The following is a 17,146-nucleotide window of genomic DNA, read 5'->3' on the forward strand; positions in this document are numbered from 1 at the left end:
TCTTAATGAGGGGGGCTGTTCGATGTGGAGTGACGTAACTTGCACATGATAATTAGTGAGAGGGGGAGTGCTCCATATTGATTGACGTCACCCACTCATGATTATTAATGAGGGGTGGGGGAGGTGTCCATTTGGAGGACGTCACCTGCTCATGAATATTAATGAGGCGGGCTCGTCGATGTGGAGTGACGTCATGAGCATTCAGGACAAACATTCCTGGGTGATTATAGGAGGTATATTGGCGAATATCAGGAGAAATTGCGAAAGTTTTTGGACTGAAAAAAATGGCATACTAACCACTGTCTTTTTTTTTGTAAAATTGGCCTAAAAATGTTCACTATATATTTTAATAAAAACTGCAGATCTTTATTGTATATCTGCTAAATGTACTATTAATGGGAGAATATCAGGAAATATTGCGAAAAATTTGGGACTGAAAAAAATGGCATACTAACCACTGTCGTTTTTGAGTAAAATTGACCTAAACTTTTTCACGATATTTTTCAATAATAACTGCAGCTCTATATTGTATATCTGCTAAATGTACTATTAATGGGAGAATATCAAGGAAATGTTGAGAAAAATTTGGGACTGAAAAAAATGGCATACTAACCACTGTCGTTTTTGAGTAAAATTGGCCTAAACTTTTTCACTCTATATTTCAATATAAACTGCAGATCTATATTATATATCTGATAAATGTACTATAAATGGGAGAATATCAGGAAATATTGCAAAAAATTCGGGACCGAAAAAAATGGCATACTAACCACTGTTGTTTTTGAGTAAAATTGGCCTAAACTTTTTCACTCTATATTTCAATAAAAACTGCAGATCTATATTATATATCTGATAAATGTACTATAAATGGGAGAATATCAGGAAATATTGCAAAAAATTCGGGACCGAAAACAATGGCATACTAACCACTGTCGTTTTTGAGTAAAATTGACCTAAACTTTTCACGATATTTTTCAATAATAACTGCAGCTCTATATTGTATATCTGCTAAATGTACTATTAATGAGAGAATATCAGGAAATGTTGAGAAAAATTTGGGACTGAAAAAAATGGCATACTAACCACTGTCGTTTTTGAGCAAAATTGATGTAAAAATTTTGTTTAAAAAAACAGCAGATGTATATTGTACACCTGATAAATGTAGTATTAATGGAAGAATATCAGGAGAAATTTCAGAAACATTTGGACAGAAAAAAATGGAATCCTAACCAGTCTTTTATTAGTAAATTCGCCTAAAAATGGTCACTATATTTGACAATATAAACTGCAGATCTATATTGTACACCTGCTAAATATACTATTAAGGGAAGAAAATCTAAGGGGGCAAATAATACCATACTAACCACTGTTGCATCACTGGACTGTGTGAGATGGCAGTAGATTTGAGCCTGGCTGATATTGCTGAAGAAAAAGCATTGTAAAAAAAAACACCCTCCAACATGTACCAGTTTTCACGAAGAAATGCAGCCGGACAGAATTTCAGGGCACACAATCGGCGTTTATTTCCTCGCTTGAGCCAGGAGCCGCCCCCCCCCCCCCCCTCCTGCAAAGCCATCGGCCAAACTTTCACCATTGGGCCTCACGGTGGGGCCCACTTGCGACAACATCATATTTCACGACGATACAATTACACGATACGACGATTATCGCGAGATTGGTTTCCCATAGCTTTGAATTTCAAATCCACACGCGATATCAACATTGCTTAAACGTAGTTCAACTTTCAGTTCACTGAAACATCATTGCTAATCTTACACATTATAATACTTATAACGCACATGACGTCAGTCACACAAGAACATTTTTAGTGAACTACAAAATGTATGACATCATATTTGCCATGCTGTCAATTACTCCAGAAAACATTTCGCAGATAAATAATTGAATGCATCACAGCGATGCTTGCAACCTTGATTACCGAGGTTTCAATTTCAGAAATAGTCAGAAAACATTTAAGAAATATAGAATCGACAATAATGAAGATGTGGTATTTTGCAAAGTGGACTACACAATTACCGTGGACCCGATTTTATACATCACAGTATCGCCAAATCACAGCAACCAAAGTGTTAAGTGCACTGTCACAACGGCCACGACCCCGTTTCACGTTCACAACAGCCTTAGTGAACCGCACTGCGCTTGCAAAGAGCAATCCATGTTCCAAACACTTCAGCCAGACTGTAAATCCCCTGTCCAATGTACACATTACTTTTTGTTTTTTTCGGTAAAGTCAAGTAGGTAAAAGATCAAATAAAACTAAATAAATGAAAACAACTAAATTAAATCACGACGTTTCAGAAGCAACACAAGCATCCGTCATCAGGTATGACCGCCCCAGCAAAACCACTGCAGCGTATATTTTTGCTGGGGCGGTCATACCTGATGACGATGCTTGTGTTACTTCCGAAACGTCGTGATTTAATTTAGTTGTTTTCATTTATTTTATCTTTTACCTACGCGACTTTACCGAAAAAACCAAAGAGTATGAATCCTTGCAGTGACGAAAGCTTCAACTCTAGAATGTAAACATTGTTTTCCCGAACCTTTGTACCCCAGGAAGCAATTTTTGGCGAATATTTGTTTTCCCAATTGGAACGACGATTTGTTCCCACCAGTGACCACTTGTTCCCTGCTCCTTGTACCCCCCGGGTTAGAGATTAGAGTTGGGGGTTAGGGTTAGACAATGCAATCGTCGATGCAAAAGTTAGCACCAGATGGTACAAAAAAAATAACTACACTGCAAGCAATTGCTTCACAAATAAGTTTGGAAATTAGTCTGAAAATTAAGGCTTTCGTTGGAAACGAATGCAGGGAAAGATTACCGTGTTGCAAAACAATGAGGTACACATTTTCAGAGAAAGGGTACCAACATCGCTTGGTTTTCACGGTTGTGCCGAGTTCTCCCATGTGATTTGAACACTTAGGCTTTCGCGACCAATGTCATCCATAATAGAGTTTTTTGGATTAGATCGCGTAAATATATAAATGTGTTTCGGGGTTTTGAGGCGTGTTGTTCGGCACGATGTCCAACACTGAATTGAGCAGCTCACTTTAGTTGCTGAAGTCGCTCCCAGCATGTGAAGTGAAACGTCGGGACAACGTACCGATCAACACGCGGCACAATCCAAACACACATCGGAGTAGCTGCACAGCACAACTGCAAAATACGATGCATTAGAGACTTTGCACATTTTTGTAATTAAATAAGGGGGTACAAATATTCACAAGGGGAGCTAATATGCAGGAATATTGGCTCCCCTCCGAATATTATCACCCGCTTATATTACCAAATAACACTGGTCAACAAAAAAAAAAATTCTGGCCTGGACTTTTGCAGCTGTTTTAGACTAATTTCAGGGTGCTGATTCCAAATCTGATCTCAAATTTGCTCTATCACATCATTTTTATGCTATTGGCATACCCCATTTTCATTGATTATACCCGAAATTAACTCTGTCACTTATGATTGCAAGTTGTTGCGAGTCAGTGACTGCTTTAGTGTTAAAATATGGTGCTGTATTTTTAGGATAGTGTGTTTATAATATCATTTTATGTAGATATCCACATTTATTTAATATTTTTCTTCCACAGTTTTTATTGAAAATGCAATATTTGATATCTCAAAAACCTGATGTGATAAACAAAAACTGATACCAGATTTGGAATCAGCACCCCAAAATTACCTTATAACCGTTGGAATACCTTATGCCAGAAAAAGTGTGTTGACCAGTGTAATGATTCCAAGATCGAACAAACATTTGGGGATTAAAGCCAATTATTCCGGCGCAAAATAAATTCGCTGAGACCCATTGTTGATGCTGCGTTCAGAGCTGCAGGTCGCTGGGCCCAAGCGACTTGAAGTACGAGTCGAGGTCCTGACCGGAGACGTCCTCCAAGCGGCTGGGCTGCCACACCGGCTTCTGGTCTTTGTCGATGAGCACTGAGAGAAAAAAAAAAGCGGACGTCGCCACCGCCGGCACTCGACGGATTTCGCGAAACGTACACGATGCTCGCGTCCACGAACGCAACGTGTGACCAAGTTTTTATAGCAAACGCAATGTGAATACCGTCCCGAGGCACTCACCTGCACGCACGCCTTCGTAAAAGTCGTGCCCTCTCTGTGAAAACAAGCAACACGGTCCAATCGTTTAATACCACCACTCCAGCTTGCATCAATATGACTGCAGAAGCCCCTATTCCTTAAGGTTTCCAAGGCACTGGATAGAAAGGTGGCCATTACAGTGCTATGTTTAGACGAGATGAGACGGTACTGAATTGGTTAATGAAGCTGCTTCAACTATAGGGGATGTAAATGGCGTACACATACACAAAACAAAGATAGCCTTCATAGACTGTTGGGACAAGTGCTGAAGGGTGGAGCTGTGACCCAGTGGTTAGCGCACTGCAATATCAACCTGGCAACTGATGTATTAACTACGGCGAGTGATTATTGAAAAGGATATACGGGGGATGTTTGTCTGCGTGTATGTGCAAGTGTGTGTGCACGCGTGCGCGAGCCCCACCATGCAGCCCTGCGTGATGCGGTACTCCATCGTGAGCACCTCCGCCAGGCTGAGGCGCCCTCCCTCGCTCAGCTGCCTCAACGCGAGCTTCATCGAGGTCGGAGACATCCGCTTCAGCGTCTGCACTCGAGCATGAGAGAGAGCGGGCGGTCGGGCGGTGCCGGAGAGCAGTCGAGACGGGGCACGTTGTGCGCACGACACAGGGTCGCGGCATTGCCTCTCCAATCACCAGGCTCGCGATGATCCACAGTGTCGGCTCGTGGTGATCTGATCGGCGAGATTTGGACCTCGCAGCTTTGCGCTTAACGGCCCATTGGCCTGGAACTCGCTGCCACTGCCCAATATTTGAGACTATGCAGCCAGTTCACCAGTTCGGTGGAAAATATCAGACGTAACTGATTAATAGAGCTCACAGTGTATGAATATTGCACAATCGTGATTACCTAGGTTATAAGAGTTGCGCGTTTATAAATATACTTGCAATTTCGATTTAAAGCTTTCCTGACTGCAGGGTTTCATCTTCTTGGTTCGGCCACAACGCTGCTTGTGGCCGAAACGTCGTGAGAATTATTTTATTATGTTTTATTTTATTATTTCCATTCTACGTGACTTTACCGAAAGAACCAAGAAGATACTTGCAATTCTTCATTATTGCCAGCGGTATAAAGGGGTACACCACAACAGGTCACGTGTGGTAGGTTTAAGTGAGGGTACTCCAACCTCTTCCGAGACGTTTGTCCAGTGTGGAAGAGGAGGCCAAAATACCGTCCAGTGAGCAGAGGCTCTTCCACCAGAAGTGACTTGAGCAAGATATTGCAGGGCTACATCTTTACCGTTCACCGTACACAAAACACACAACATACAGAATTGGCCAAACATCGCATTGCAGGAGCCTCCTTAAAAAGTCTAAAAATTCAGGGAGGCATCTTCTTGGTTCTTTTGGTAAAGTCACGTAGAAGGGAAATAATAAAATAATAAAAATAAAACATAATAAAATCATTCTCACGACGTTTCGGCCACAACGCAAGCAGCCGTCCTCAGGTGAAGAATGAATCCCTGCAGTCACGAAAGCTTTAAATCGAAATTCAGGGAGGCTTTCCTGAATACCGTTATTGCACAGAATGCAATATTTACGCACAAGCCCACGGCAGTTACGGACACACAGGCTGGTCAAAGGAATGTCTCACATGCACATCAACGCACATCAACGCGCGCGGCGTGGCACGTGGGTGGAGGAGTGCCAGACGAACCTGGAGCTGCTGGGTGGCCCACTCGCCGCCGTCGCGTTCCAGGTTTGCCACGATCCCCTCCATGCTGTCTGCCAAAAACAGCCTGGTCCAGAGTCAGGGGTCAGGAGGACACGGTGAGGTACAAGACTGAGATGTTAACTCCTTCGCCTGGTACACAGGGAGTCGTGGGTTCGATCCCAACCTTGACGCCGGTATATTTCGAGTTTGCATGTCTCTCTCCATGGTCGCGTGGATTTTTCTCCGCGTCCACATTTAGAAAAGTGCATTTCGAGTATTTCTAGATTTGAAGCTTTCGTGACTGCAAGGATTCATATTCTTAGGTTTTTTCGGTAAAGTCACGTAGGTAAAACATCAAAATTAATGAAAATAAAATAAAATAAAACAAAAATCACGACGTTTCGGAGGCAACACAAGTCTCCGTCATCAGGTGGGACCGTCACAGCCGAATTAGCTGCATCAAGTGAGGCAATGATTCAAGATGTAATCCCTTATAAGCAAGTTGAAGGGGGGAGGAGAGGGGGGGGCTCATCAGAATGTGGTAGCCAATGAATGGAAACGTATCGGGAGGGAGGGGGGCGGGGCTCAAAGACAGCACGGAGTGCTCAACACATGACGGCACGGAGTGCTCAACACATGATACACATGATAGACAAAAGAACGAAAATGCCCATGTTTATACCAATGCTGGCTGAACAGTGAAGAGAGTACTGTTAAAAATAACTGGGGATGTTAACACTCGGTAAAGTAAAGTAAAATAGTGCCTGTCAGATAAGATGGTCCAAAAAAGTGTAATTAAGACTTAATTAAAATAGTGCCTGTCAGATAAGATGGTCCAAAAAAGTGTAATTAAGACTTAATTACACTTTTTTGGACCATCTTATCTGACAGGCACTATTTTACTTTACTTTACCGAGTGTTAACATCCCCAGTTATTTTTAACAGTACTCTCTTCACTGTTCAGCCAGCATTGGTATAAACATGGGCATTTTCGTTCTTTTGTCTATCATGTGTATCATGTGTTGAGCACTCCGTGCCGTCATGTGTTGAGCACTCCGTGCTGTCTTTGAGCCCCGCCCCCCTCCCTCCCGATACGTTTCCATTCATTGGCTACCACATTCTGATGAGCCCCCCCTCTCCTCCCCCCTTCAACTTGCTTATAAGGGATTACATCTTGAATCATTGCCTCACTTGATGCAGCTAATTCGGCTGTGACGGTCCCACCTGATGACGGAGACTTGTGTTGCCTCCGAAACGTCGTGATTTTTGTTTTATTATATTTTATTTTCATTAATTTTGATGTTTTACCTACGTGACTTTACCGAAAAAACCTAAGAATATGCATTTCGAGTATTTGGCTGCTATAAATTGCCATATATGCTACTTCGTTGAGCTATAATTTGTGGCCAGATTATATCTGAAAAACAGCTATATAGCTCAGTGGGCTTTACCTCTAAAAATTAAAAGTTTAGTTTAAGGTTTATAAACGCATGCACGCGCGCACACACCAAACACAACACGAACAAACACACTGCGTTCACCAAACCGCACTGACCAAAGTAATGAAGTATGGTCAATTAACCCACACAAACCACACGGTGTTACGGAGGCCCTCCTGTAGCAGTGGATTGGCAAACGGCCTGTACGTGTGCACGCAAAGCTGACGAGCTGTTGGGCATTCGCTATAAAGAGGTGGTCGGCAGACCATAGCCACTCGCAAGGACACACTCGCAGGATCATCATTCCACCACCAAGTTCAAGTAACTTTGGATAACCAGGTGAAAATTCAGGAGACGAGGGTGAGACTCATTTGCTAGTGACCTCGGTCGCCAAAATGGCAAAAGCAATGCAGTAGTGCAATAAAGCAAATATAAGAGCTGAAACAACCACATTATGAGAGATATGGAAAAAACTTCACGAACATAATTCCCCGTGAAAGTAAATACATTTCCCGTAAAGTAAGTTGTATTGAACAATTTTCATTTTGTATACAAATTACTTTTTAGCACCGCATCACTCACCTGTCTATCTTCTCTCTGTGCTCGGCCAATACGAACTTCTTGGCCTCATCCAGCCTGCACTGTGGACCCAAGCACATGTCTCAGTCGCGCCATCGAGTCCCAGACGTACAACAGGTTAAGAGCAGGCTTGTAATGGCGCACCCTCGACATCTGGCGGTTTGATCAACGGTTGCGAGCCTAAATTTCGATTTAAAGCTTTCGTGACTGCAGGGATTCATCTTCTTGGTTCTTTCGGTAAACTCACGTAGAAGGGAAATAATAAAATAATAAAAATAAAACATAATAAAATAATTCTCACGTTTCGGCCACAACGCAAGCAGCCGTCCTCAGGTGAAGAACAGGTCTGTCGGCTGCTTGCGTTGTGGCCAAAACGTCGTGAGAATTATTTTATTATGTTTAATTTTTATTATTTTATTATTTCCCTTCTACGTGACTTTACCGAAAGAACCAAGAAGGTTGTGAGCCTGCTGCTGGTTTATTTCCAGATACTTTTCTGCGGTTGCTGATGGTGTCACTACTGCTGTTCCTGGTGATGATTAAATACTACTGCTGATGCTAGCGCTGGTGTCACTATTGCTGATGATGGGTGTCAAAATTGTTCTGACTGCCGCTGCTGATGGTATTTGCTGATGGTATCTGCTGATGGTATCTGCTGATGGTATCTGCTGATGGTATCTGCTGATGGTATCTGCTGCTGCTGATGTGTCATTGCTGATGATGAATCACTGCTACTCCTGGTGCTAGTGCTGTTGCCACTGCTGCTGATATGAATGGATGTCAAGACCCTACTGCTGGTGCTGTTGGTACTGATGCCACTTCTGCTGAAAGTGCTGGCGCACTGCTGCTGCTGGTACCTCCTGGTGGTAGCGGTCCAGCAGCCTAGCGACGTCCTGCAGGGAGGGACTGGACAGTGACACCAGCTCCTGCTCCAGGGACGGCAGCTGCAAGGAAACCAGCAAACGGCACTCGCTTACAGCTACCATTCATGCTCTTAGCTCATGCAATAGCGATAATAATAATCACGTTATTTACGCAGTGCAGTGCCGTGCGGTGACTTGGTCATAACATAAAAAATAACGCAGTGCAGTGAATTCAGCGCAGTGTGGTTCGGTGGTGTATGTTGCGGTGTGGCACAGTAGGGGGCAGAGCTGCTGCATCTACCAGTCAACCCATGGCACCTGGGTCTGTCCCATGACCTTCTGCCAGCGAACCTTCGACACTTTACATGGCCTCAAAGTGCACATCACCTGGCACAGGCGCCGTGGTGACGTCACCGTCACTTGGTGGCGAATCGCGGGTATTGGTATTGGTTGGGGGTGGTGCTGTGCGGTACAGCGCGGTGCGACGGCCCCACCCTAGCGGCCCCACCCTAGCGGCCCCACCCTAGCGGCCTCACCCTCGCGGCTTCGGTGAAGTGCGTGGCGATGCCGGCGTGCTGCACATCGCGGCCCTTGAGCCGGAATCCCGTGAGTGCCAGGAAGAGACCCAACCTCCCCGGAAGACGTGGGAGGAAGTAGCCACCCCCGACATCCGGAAAGAGACCTGTCATCGGCAGAGGGTAGAGGACATAGGGCAATCGTCTATCTTCCACGATTGCTCTGATGATGAGGTCCATGGTACACTGTGTTGTCAGCTCAGGTCATCATCTCCCTCCACCTTGCTCAGTTCTCAACCTCACGGATCAGCTGGTTGTGGATGAAATCGGCCCATTCTGCGACGTTCTGAATTCACCAAATTTTCCTTGGACGGCCACGTTTTTCTAGGTGCCTCAATGGTACCTTGTGGGATGGTTTTGGATAAGTTGCCGAATCTAATAACGCGACAAAAGAACTCGTTTTTTTATTATTGCGAGGCTGTGTTTTTCAGTCCTGATTGAATGGTAATTGTGCCCATTGTTTGTTAGCCGCGGTCTGACAAAGGACACACCCCAAGTGAACGATGTATGTATGTTGAACTTCTTTCACACAGTATGTAGCAAACGATGCTAATCGGAGGTGCGGGGAAAGGACAACATACTAAACACGAAAAAATGTGTCTCACTGGCATCTGATCACAGTACAGACCCAGGTGTTATGTGTTAACCGAGTGAAACGAACAAAGACGCGCGCATACAAGCGTATATTTGTAACACTTTCCCGCGGAGAGTTTTTTTTCTGGGCTTACCGATGGCGGTTTCCGGCATGGCAAAGACCGTGCGCTCGGTGGCGACGCGGAAGTGCCCGTGCACCGACAGCCCGACGCCCTGCACCGGAGAAAAATACACCGACCCGGAGTTAAGATCCAAATCCAGGGAGCAGAGACAGAGGCAAGCTTTAAACTAAAACAACTGCTGCGTCTACTGCTGTGAGAGCGTGTAGAACGAGAGACAGCGAGAGAGAGAGCGAGAGAGAGAGCGAGCGAGAGAGCGAGCGAGAGAGCGAGCGAGAGAGCGAGTGAGAGAGCGAGCGAGAGAGTGAGTGAGAGGTGGGGATTTACATAAAGTAAAGTTAAAAAAAAAATTTACGAAATGATGAACGAAGCAAAGTGCCAAATACACCGAGCATCTTCTTGTTTCCACTGATCGTAAAAAAAAAAAGAGAGCCGATATTGGCAAGGGTGGCCAATGACAGATCGCACATCTGCCTTTGATAGTGCAATGAAATAACCGTAATTTGTGCATGAGTCACCACTCAATAGCCTTGCCTCCAGGCTCATGCCTCATGGTATTGGGTACGTTCTCTAGATTATGACATAATCTCTGATTTATTGGCACGATCTTTGAACTCTTCACAGTTCCCTGCACTGGCATCTATGAACTACTCATATCATCTCTAACTATATTGCTGCCTTCCCTAGACCACAGTCATCATATACGAACTGCTGGCACCACCCCCTAATCTACTGGCACCCTCTTTGGAGTGCCCAATTGGGCATCTGCTCTGCTACTGCTGCAGCCAACTTGCTCTGAAGATGCGTCTTGAGATACGTTTGTATCTTGACGCTATATTAATCCAAACTGCATTCTAGTTGTTCCGGGATGTTGCCGAAAAATTTGCTCGCAGACAAACTTACGCCTCCCATGGTGATGCCGTCTATGAGCGCCACGTACGGCTTCTTGAACGTCCCTACGAATGGGCGGGAGAGACGCAAGAGCCACGCTCATATCACCCACGTGACCGACACAACCTTAACTCAATGGCAATATAATTCACAAAACCACGGAAATGTGTATTTGTACATCAATCGTGGACAAAACTTCTGCAACTGAGTGAGTCACAAGTTCTGAGCTGGCACTACCGAGACCCACGCAGCTGCTCGTGATGAAACTGCGTTTTCAAGTGTAGCAAGTTGACGGTCTTAGCCCAGTCACCAATGATTGCACAAAAACACAGAGTAATTATATTATGGCTGTGCAGGCTAAATTTCAGCTCTGAGAATAAAAATGATCAGTTTGTTATGCAACAAAGTGTCTCTCTCTAGTAGTGTGGGTGAAAACGTTCTCACCACCTAGTGTGCATAACAGACCATTTGCAAGGATCTCAGTAGTAGTTTTGTGATATCCGCGAGCCATTCTCTAACGCGAAGGATTGCAATGCTCTGCGAGAGATCCGAATGGATGCCTTCGTCTCACGGTAGGATGACAATATCACAATTGAGAACATTTCGAGGGAAAAAGATTACATTTTGCGTTATTGAGGTGTGGACGCATACCGATAGCGTGGTTCAGGATGTATTCCTCTCGGAAGAAGTCCTTCGCCAGGCTGTCACCGCGCTTTCCTGACTCCATCACAGCTGCAACAATAAGACACAGGTCCCTAGTTTAGCCTTACAGGCCGTGGGAGGAGGCTGTTGTTTGCGAGCACCTATTGAGACCCGCACGGCACATTGTAGAAAGGGGAGGCCAGCACCACACTTGGCTGCCTTGATCTCTTCAGTGCTGCCATTCATACACTACCACATCAGATACTCGCATTCCATCCGATTCCACTTGGAGAAGTCCAGGGACAGGTTCTTGCTACGTGAGCTCCATGAGCAACTGACGTTTGCCACAGGCAGGAAGCCAGCAAACTCGCGTGCAATGCAGCGACAACAACACTGCTACTACCCACAGCTGCAGAACAACGATCGATTAGGCCTATGTGCTCATACCTCACGCCACACACACCACATATCGGCTCTGACCTCTGATGTCACCTCCAGCACAGAACGCTTTCTCGCCGGCGCCCTTTATGATCACCAAGCTGGTGGCAGGGTCTTCCTCCCATTTCTGAGACGTGACGAACGGAGGCACACGCACGCACAAACACAAATACACACAAACACAAAGATCCTCCATATATCCTTTAGCAGGCTGTTGGGGCAAGTGCCGTAAGAGAGCACCTATGAAGGCTGCCCTGGTACAAGATGGGGTGGTGCGGCCAACCCCACGCTCGGCCGTCTTTGTCTCCCCGATGATGTTTACACACTGCACAAGGTACTAATTTAGTCTGAGTCGACCTAGGGGGGGCCCAGCACCAGTTCAGTTATTCATCGCCAGTGTTTGCTGTGAGCGGGAACCGGATTGTGCAGTACACTAACCACTGTGCTACTGCTCCCCACACACATACACGCATGCAAACACATAAGACGACTTATGCATTAAATGCAGACACATTCAATGCACGTGCATTAGCAAAGGCCCAGCACATTGTGCCAGTATTAATTCTAGCAGCAGGTTGCACTAGTGGTGGGAGTGGTCCATAGATGTGCACATGGGGGCATGTACACACCTCACACACGTGCAACAGGTACAGTGCATGCATGTGCAGCATATAGTAGTAGCATTCATTATTGCAGCAGAACCAGATGGCTATAGCAATGACAGTGATTGATGCGTGTTGGGCATGAATGTACCTGTGTGATAGGTAAAATAAATGTACATGCAACCTAGTGGAGTAGCAGCATAACCTTGCAGCGGTAGGAGGTGGGCAAAGCAGCCAGTCGCAGTGATTCACAGGTGGTCAATTGGCATGTACGGTACGTATTTATGATTCGAATATCGATTATTTTTCATCGGAAATGTCGTACTGGGCCCAGATTTGTGTTTGTGAGGATGCAACCAAATTCGGGATGAAACACATAGCCAGCGTGTGTGGGTGCACGAGGCTACACGTGGATTCTTGCGTGCAGCGCGTGACAGTTTCTGGCAATGATCCTGGTGGCAACAAGAGGCGGTTGGGGTGGCAGCGGAAAATCGTGGCGGCAGTGGCGCAGACGAGGTCAGCATCGCCACCTTGAGCTGTGGGAGGATGTGGCGGATCATGGAGATGTTGAGGGCGTTGAGGACGCGGGGCCGGTTGAGCAGCGCCACCCCGGCGCAGCCCGTCCGTGCCAGCACCACCTCCGGCTCAGAGGCCGCGCTGCTTGCTGGCCTCATCGCCTGGCATGGGAGACACGAGACGCACGTGATACAGCGTCCCCGGCCCAAGTAGCGAGTCCGTACGTTGCAACGTAGGTTTTTGTCGCGGTCGTTGTGTTACGGCTCTCCGATGTGTGTTTTTTGTTTTGCGATGGAACTGCATGCTCTTCGCTATGATTTCCGATGTGTCGTGCCACGTGCTGGAACTGAATTCGGACGCTTTGGCTGCATTCAGTACCGGCTGTACTGAATGGCTGTACCGAGCGATTGCCTGTTTTGAATGACTCGGTGTAATGTGAGACTGGCAGAACTGATTGGCCGTACTGTGAGTGTGACTGTAGTGAAAGACTGACTGTACAGGGACTCCTCTACTTACGAACATTCGACTCACAAACTTTCAGAGATACGAACAAACCTGTCCATATATCCAGTTATCTGTTGGGATCGAGCGGCGTAAGTTAAACCGCCGTGCAATAAATGGCTGTGGTGGCATCTACATCTGCAGAATATGAAGAACCGGTGGCATCTCATCGACAGGAGATTATACAACTTTTGAAACCATTCCCCGTGATTAGTTCGCATGCTGTACAACGTGTTTGGAATCAACAGGCGTAAAGTTGGACTTACGAATAAATCGACTTACGAACGGACCTCTGGTAATCTAACTCGTAGAGGAGTCCCTGTACTGTGACAGCAACTGAACTGTGATGCCCACGGCTATACCGAGTGGCTGGTAGTCGAGTACTGCGAGACTGTTATTCAAGTACTCGGCTCTGCTGCGTGCATGTCTATTCTGTGAGACTGTACAGACAGGATCATTTGCACAAATATTTATTCCACATGTGGATTGCAACATTTTAAAAATCTACTTGGCACTCACTGGGGCTGCGCTCATCTCCACCGGCTGCCCTGAGTCAATTGAGCTGATGTTACTATGGTGGGGACCGGTCTATTCATAATATAGCTGATATTGCTGACCTACAAGCTGGCGATTAGAGCTGGGAAGGTCCTTCATTAATTGAACAAAAATGTGCAACTGGCGACCTCAATGTTGGTCATTATACCATGACAGCGATTCGTATAAAATAATAATTTCCATCTCTTTTGACAATCCACTGCTGGATGACGGCCTCCACACTGTCAAGCGTCATGCATGCATCATGTGTACGGTTAATCAATAAATACGCTTTACATAGAACTCACGATGTGGTTGAGCGTTACATGGGCTCTGAAGAAGGATCTGCAACAACAACAACAAACACATCCACGACAGGATTTAGCGCATACTGCACACAAGACGTGATCCCATGTGCAGCTTGCACAGACTGCTGGGTCTTTAAGTGCTGTTAGCGAGCAGCACCTATGAAGGCCGGCACAGCGCACGTGGTGGTGGTCGTGTGACAGCACCACGCACGGCCGCCTTTGTCTCCCCCAGTTCTATTGTTTACACAGCACTAGGTATACAAAGACAAAGATCCCCCCCCCCTTCGTGTAGCCTTAACAGACTGTAGGGGCAAGTGGTGTTAGCGAGAAGCCGGCACGGCGCACACGAGGGGTGGCAAGGACAGCAACCACGCACGCCCGACCGCCTTTGTCTCCCTGGCGGCGATGTTTACTACACTACCGCACCACGAACTAATATTTAATGCCGAGTCCACCTCGAGGAGGCCCACACACACATATACAGTGCATACAATAGGGGGCATCACTTCTTGACATTGCACGCACTGTACACGTAGAGTATGATTCACAGTTCGCCATTCCACCCTTCGCTCCGAGCAGAACCACACAAACACAGAGAGACAGAGACGACCACCTCACCAAGCAAAACAAACAAAACAATGTCAACAACAACAAACAACAACAACCCAACCACCAAGGGCAGCCGACACGCAATCGATTAAAACGCAAATTACCGCCGGAATAGCTCAATCGCAGCTCATCACACGACCCCCCCCCTCCGTGTAGTTAAAGAGATTTATAATTAAAAGCGAAGTTGTTAATTTAGAGACTGTTGATGATTAAACTCAACGTCACCTGCACACGGGGAGGCGATGCCCGGGCATGGCTTTTGGTGGCTTCTGGTCCCAAGTGGCTCACACCGCTAGAGGTCGCTATCAACAAAACTACTCTACTGCACCCGCAATTATTTATTATAATACTGGTAGGAACCTCCTGGTTACACCAGCCCACGGGGGATTATTGTGTCCGTCCATCCGTCGTGCAGGGAGGGGCTGGGTGGGGAAGGGCTGGGTGGGGAGGGTGGGGCTGGTTGGGGAGGGTGGGGAGTGTGGGGCTGGGTGGGGGGTGGGAGGGGTGGGGCTGGGTGGGGAGGGGAGGGTGGGGAGGGGCTGGGTGGGGAGGGGCTGGGTGGGGTGGGGTGGGGAGGGGAGGGTGAGGAGGGGCTGGGTGGGGCTGGGTGGGGAGGGTGGGGCTGGGTGGGGAGGGGCTGGGTGGGGAGGGTGGGGAGGGGCTGGGTGGGGAGGGTGGGGTTGGGGCTGGGTGGGGAGGGGCTGGTCACCCCGTGGTGCCCTTATCAACGTTAAATCTACTCACGCCGGCTTGTGCCCGCCCTCACAGTCGCCCATATTTGCGGAATACACCACGCCGCCGTTGACCCTGGCCATTGACCGAGCAACCCAACGTTCCTACCAGCTCCCTCCGCAGGAATGTGTTATTCCCCTCACCAAATCTTTAAACTTATTTTTCACGGTTGCGATGTAGTCGATGATCGTCGCAATGTGTAGCCGCAATCGAGAAATTTGCGGGTAAATCTTCAGGATTGGGATGCTTTGGTCAATACGTAGCACGAGTTATATTGTGTGTGTGGGGGGGGGGTGTTTGCAATGTTTTTTTAAATAAAGTTATGAGAGGAAACCAGAGGAAACCCATGCAAAACATGGTGACGAACACACAAACTCAACTTCCCTCACACTTTCATACGCACTGAACCTCACTCACACCCTGTGGGTCACCGGGGGGTCAACATGCAAACCCATTGTTTTGACCGGGATATCGAGTCGTGTGATAACAGTGTAACACATTTTTTTTTGTTCCTGGGTAGTAAGTGTTATTTCCTAATTGCTTATGCCTCAAAAGTAGAGAAATTGGCTATTATTCCCCACAAACTTTGCTTTTGTGACCAGGACAGTGATATTTTGAAATTTACCTATTTTCAATAAAAAAAACTGGCGAATTTGTATCTTTTCGTTCACATAAAGTCAGAAAATAAACATATGAATAAAAATTAACATGTATTTATACTAAAGTAATACAAAAATCACTACAAAAGATTTAGAAGCGAGTAGTTTTTCGAGATTTACGATTATACTGTAAATCACTTTCACGAATCAGCCCCCAAATGTAGTCTCCCATCATGTTCTCGTTATCCTGACCTTGGTAGCGGCGTTCAAAGTCTCAGTTTATTTTTTGTTGACTTTCTTTTATATTATTATTTTTCTATCTACGTGACTTTACCGAAAGAACCAAAGAATATGAATTCCTGCAGTCCCGAAAGTTAAGTCAAAATAACATTTACTACCCAGGAACAAAAATTGTGTTACATAGTGTAATCATTAGACCAGGGACGGCATTCAATGTGTATCCAGGAAAATCTAAAGGAACTTAATTAATCAAATTTGCTTCATTAAAAGTTTCAAATCCTTCAGGAATAATGGGCTCATGTGATCTTTGCACGGAAACTGCAACAGACTGGTCTATAAACCATGATACTAAAACCAGGTTACATTTCTCAAAATCTAGTAAATTATAACCCACTTCAAGCATAAACAAAATACAATATGGTCGTTCTTTTTTAACGCTCTGGTAAGAAAACTTTTATTTTACTAGCGAGTATCTATTAGCAATTATATAACGTTTTTTTATTATAGTACAGTACACCAATTATAATAAAGGCAGACCACAATTTCAATATGGCCTTCCCATTGTAGACTGTAG

The 17,146-nt window shown here is 45.9% G+C and overlaps 1 protein-coding gene across 1 annotated transcript; it reads right to left on the reverse strand.

Annotated features, from left to right (window-relative positions):
- Positions 1 to 2,375: 2,375 nt before the first annotated feature.
- Positions 2,376 to 15,301, reverse strand: HIBCH (3-hydroxyisobutyryl-CoA hydrolase). Its single transcript, XM_078866070.1, has 14 exons — positions 15,227 to 15,301; positions 14,393 to 14,429; positions 13,064 to 13,210; positions 11,974 to 12,058; positions 11,503 to 11,583; positions 10,864 to 10,916; positions 9,976 to 10,054; positions 9,209 to 9,354; positions 8,667 to 8,753; positions 7,813 to 7,871; positions 5,795 to 5,876; positions 4,545 to 4,664; positions 4,106 to 4,139; positions 2,376 to 3,961 (listed from the first exon to the last, which is right to left on the reverse strand). Exons 1-14 carry the CDS (start codon positions 15,253 to 15,255, stop codon positions 3,846 to 3,848), a joined length of 1,155 nt encoding a protein of 384 aa, XP_078722196.1. The 5' UTR covers positions 15,256 to 15,301; the 3' UTR covers positions 2,376 to 3,845.
- Positions 15,302 to 17,146: the final 1,845 nt, after the last annotated feature.

Source organism: Lampetra fluviatilis, chromosome 21, assembly GCF_964198595.1.
Source record: "Lampetra fluviatilis chromosome 21, kcLamFluv1.1, whole genome shotgun sequence".
Lineage (NCBI taxonomy): Eukaryota > Metazoa > Chordata > Hyperoartia > Petromyzontiformes > Petromyzontidae > Lampetra > Lampetra fluviatilis.

What these genes read in the sequence shown, in the direction of transcription:
- HIBCH (XM_078866070.1), bottom strand. Translation starts at nt 15,255, where the DNA reads ATGCCCGGGCATCGCCTCCCCGTGTGCAG. An exon ending in ATGTAACGCTCAACCACATC is followed by an intron (nt 13,211 to 14,392) that starts GTGAGTTCTATG and finishes CTCCCATGCCAG; the next exon opens with GCGATGAGGCCAGCAAGCAG. An exon ending in GGGCCACCCAGCAGCTCCAG is followed by an intron (nt 4,665 to 5,794) that starts GTTCGTCTGGCA and finishes GCTCGAGTGCAG; the next exon opens with ACGCTGAAGCGGATGTCTCC.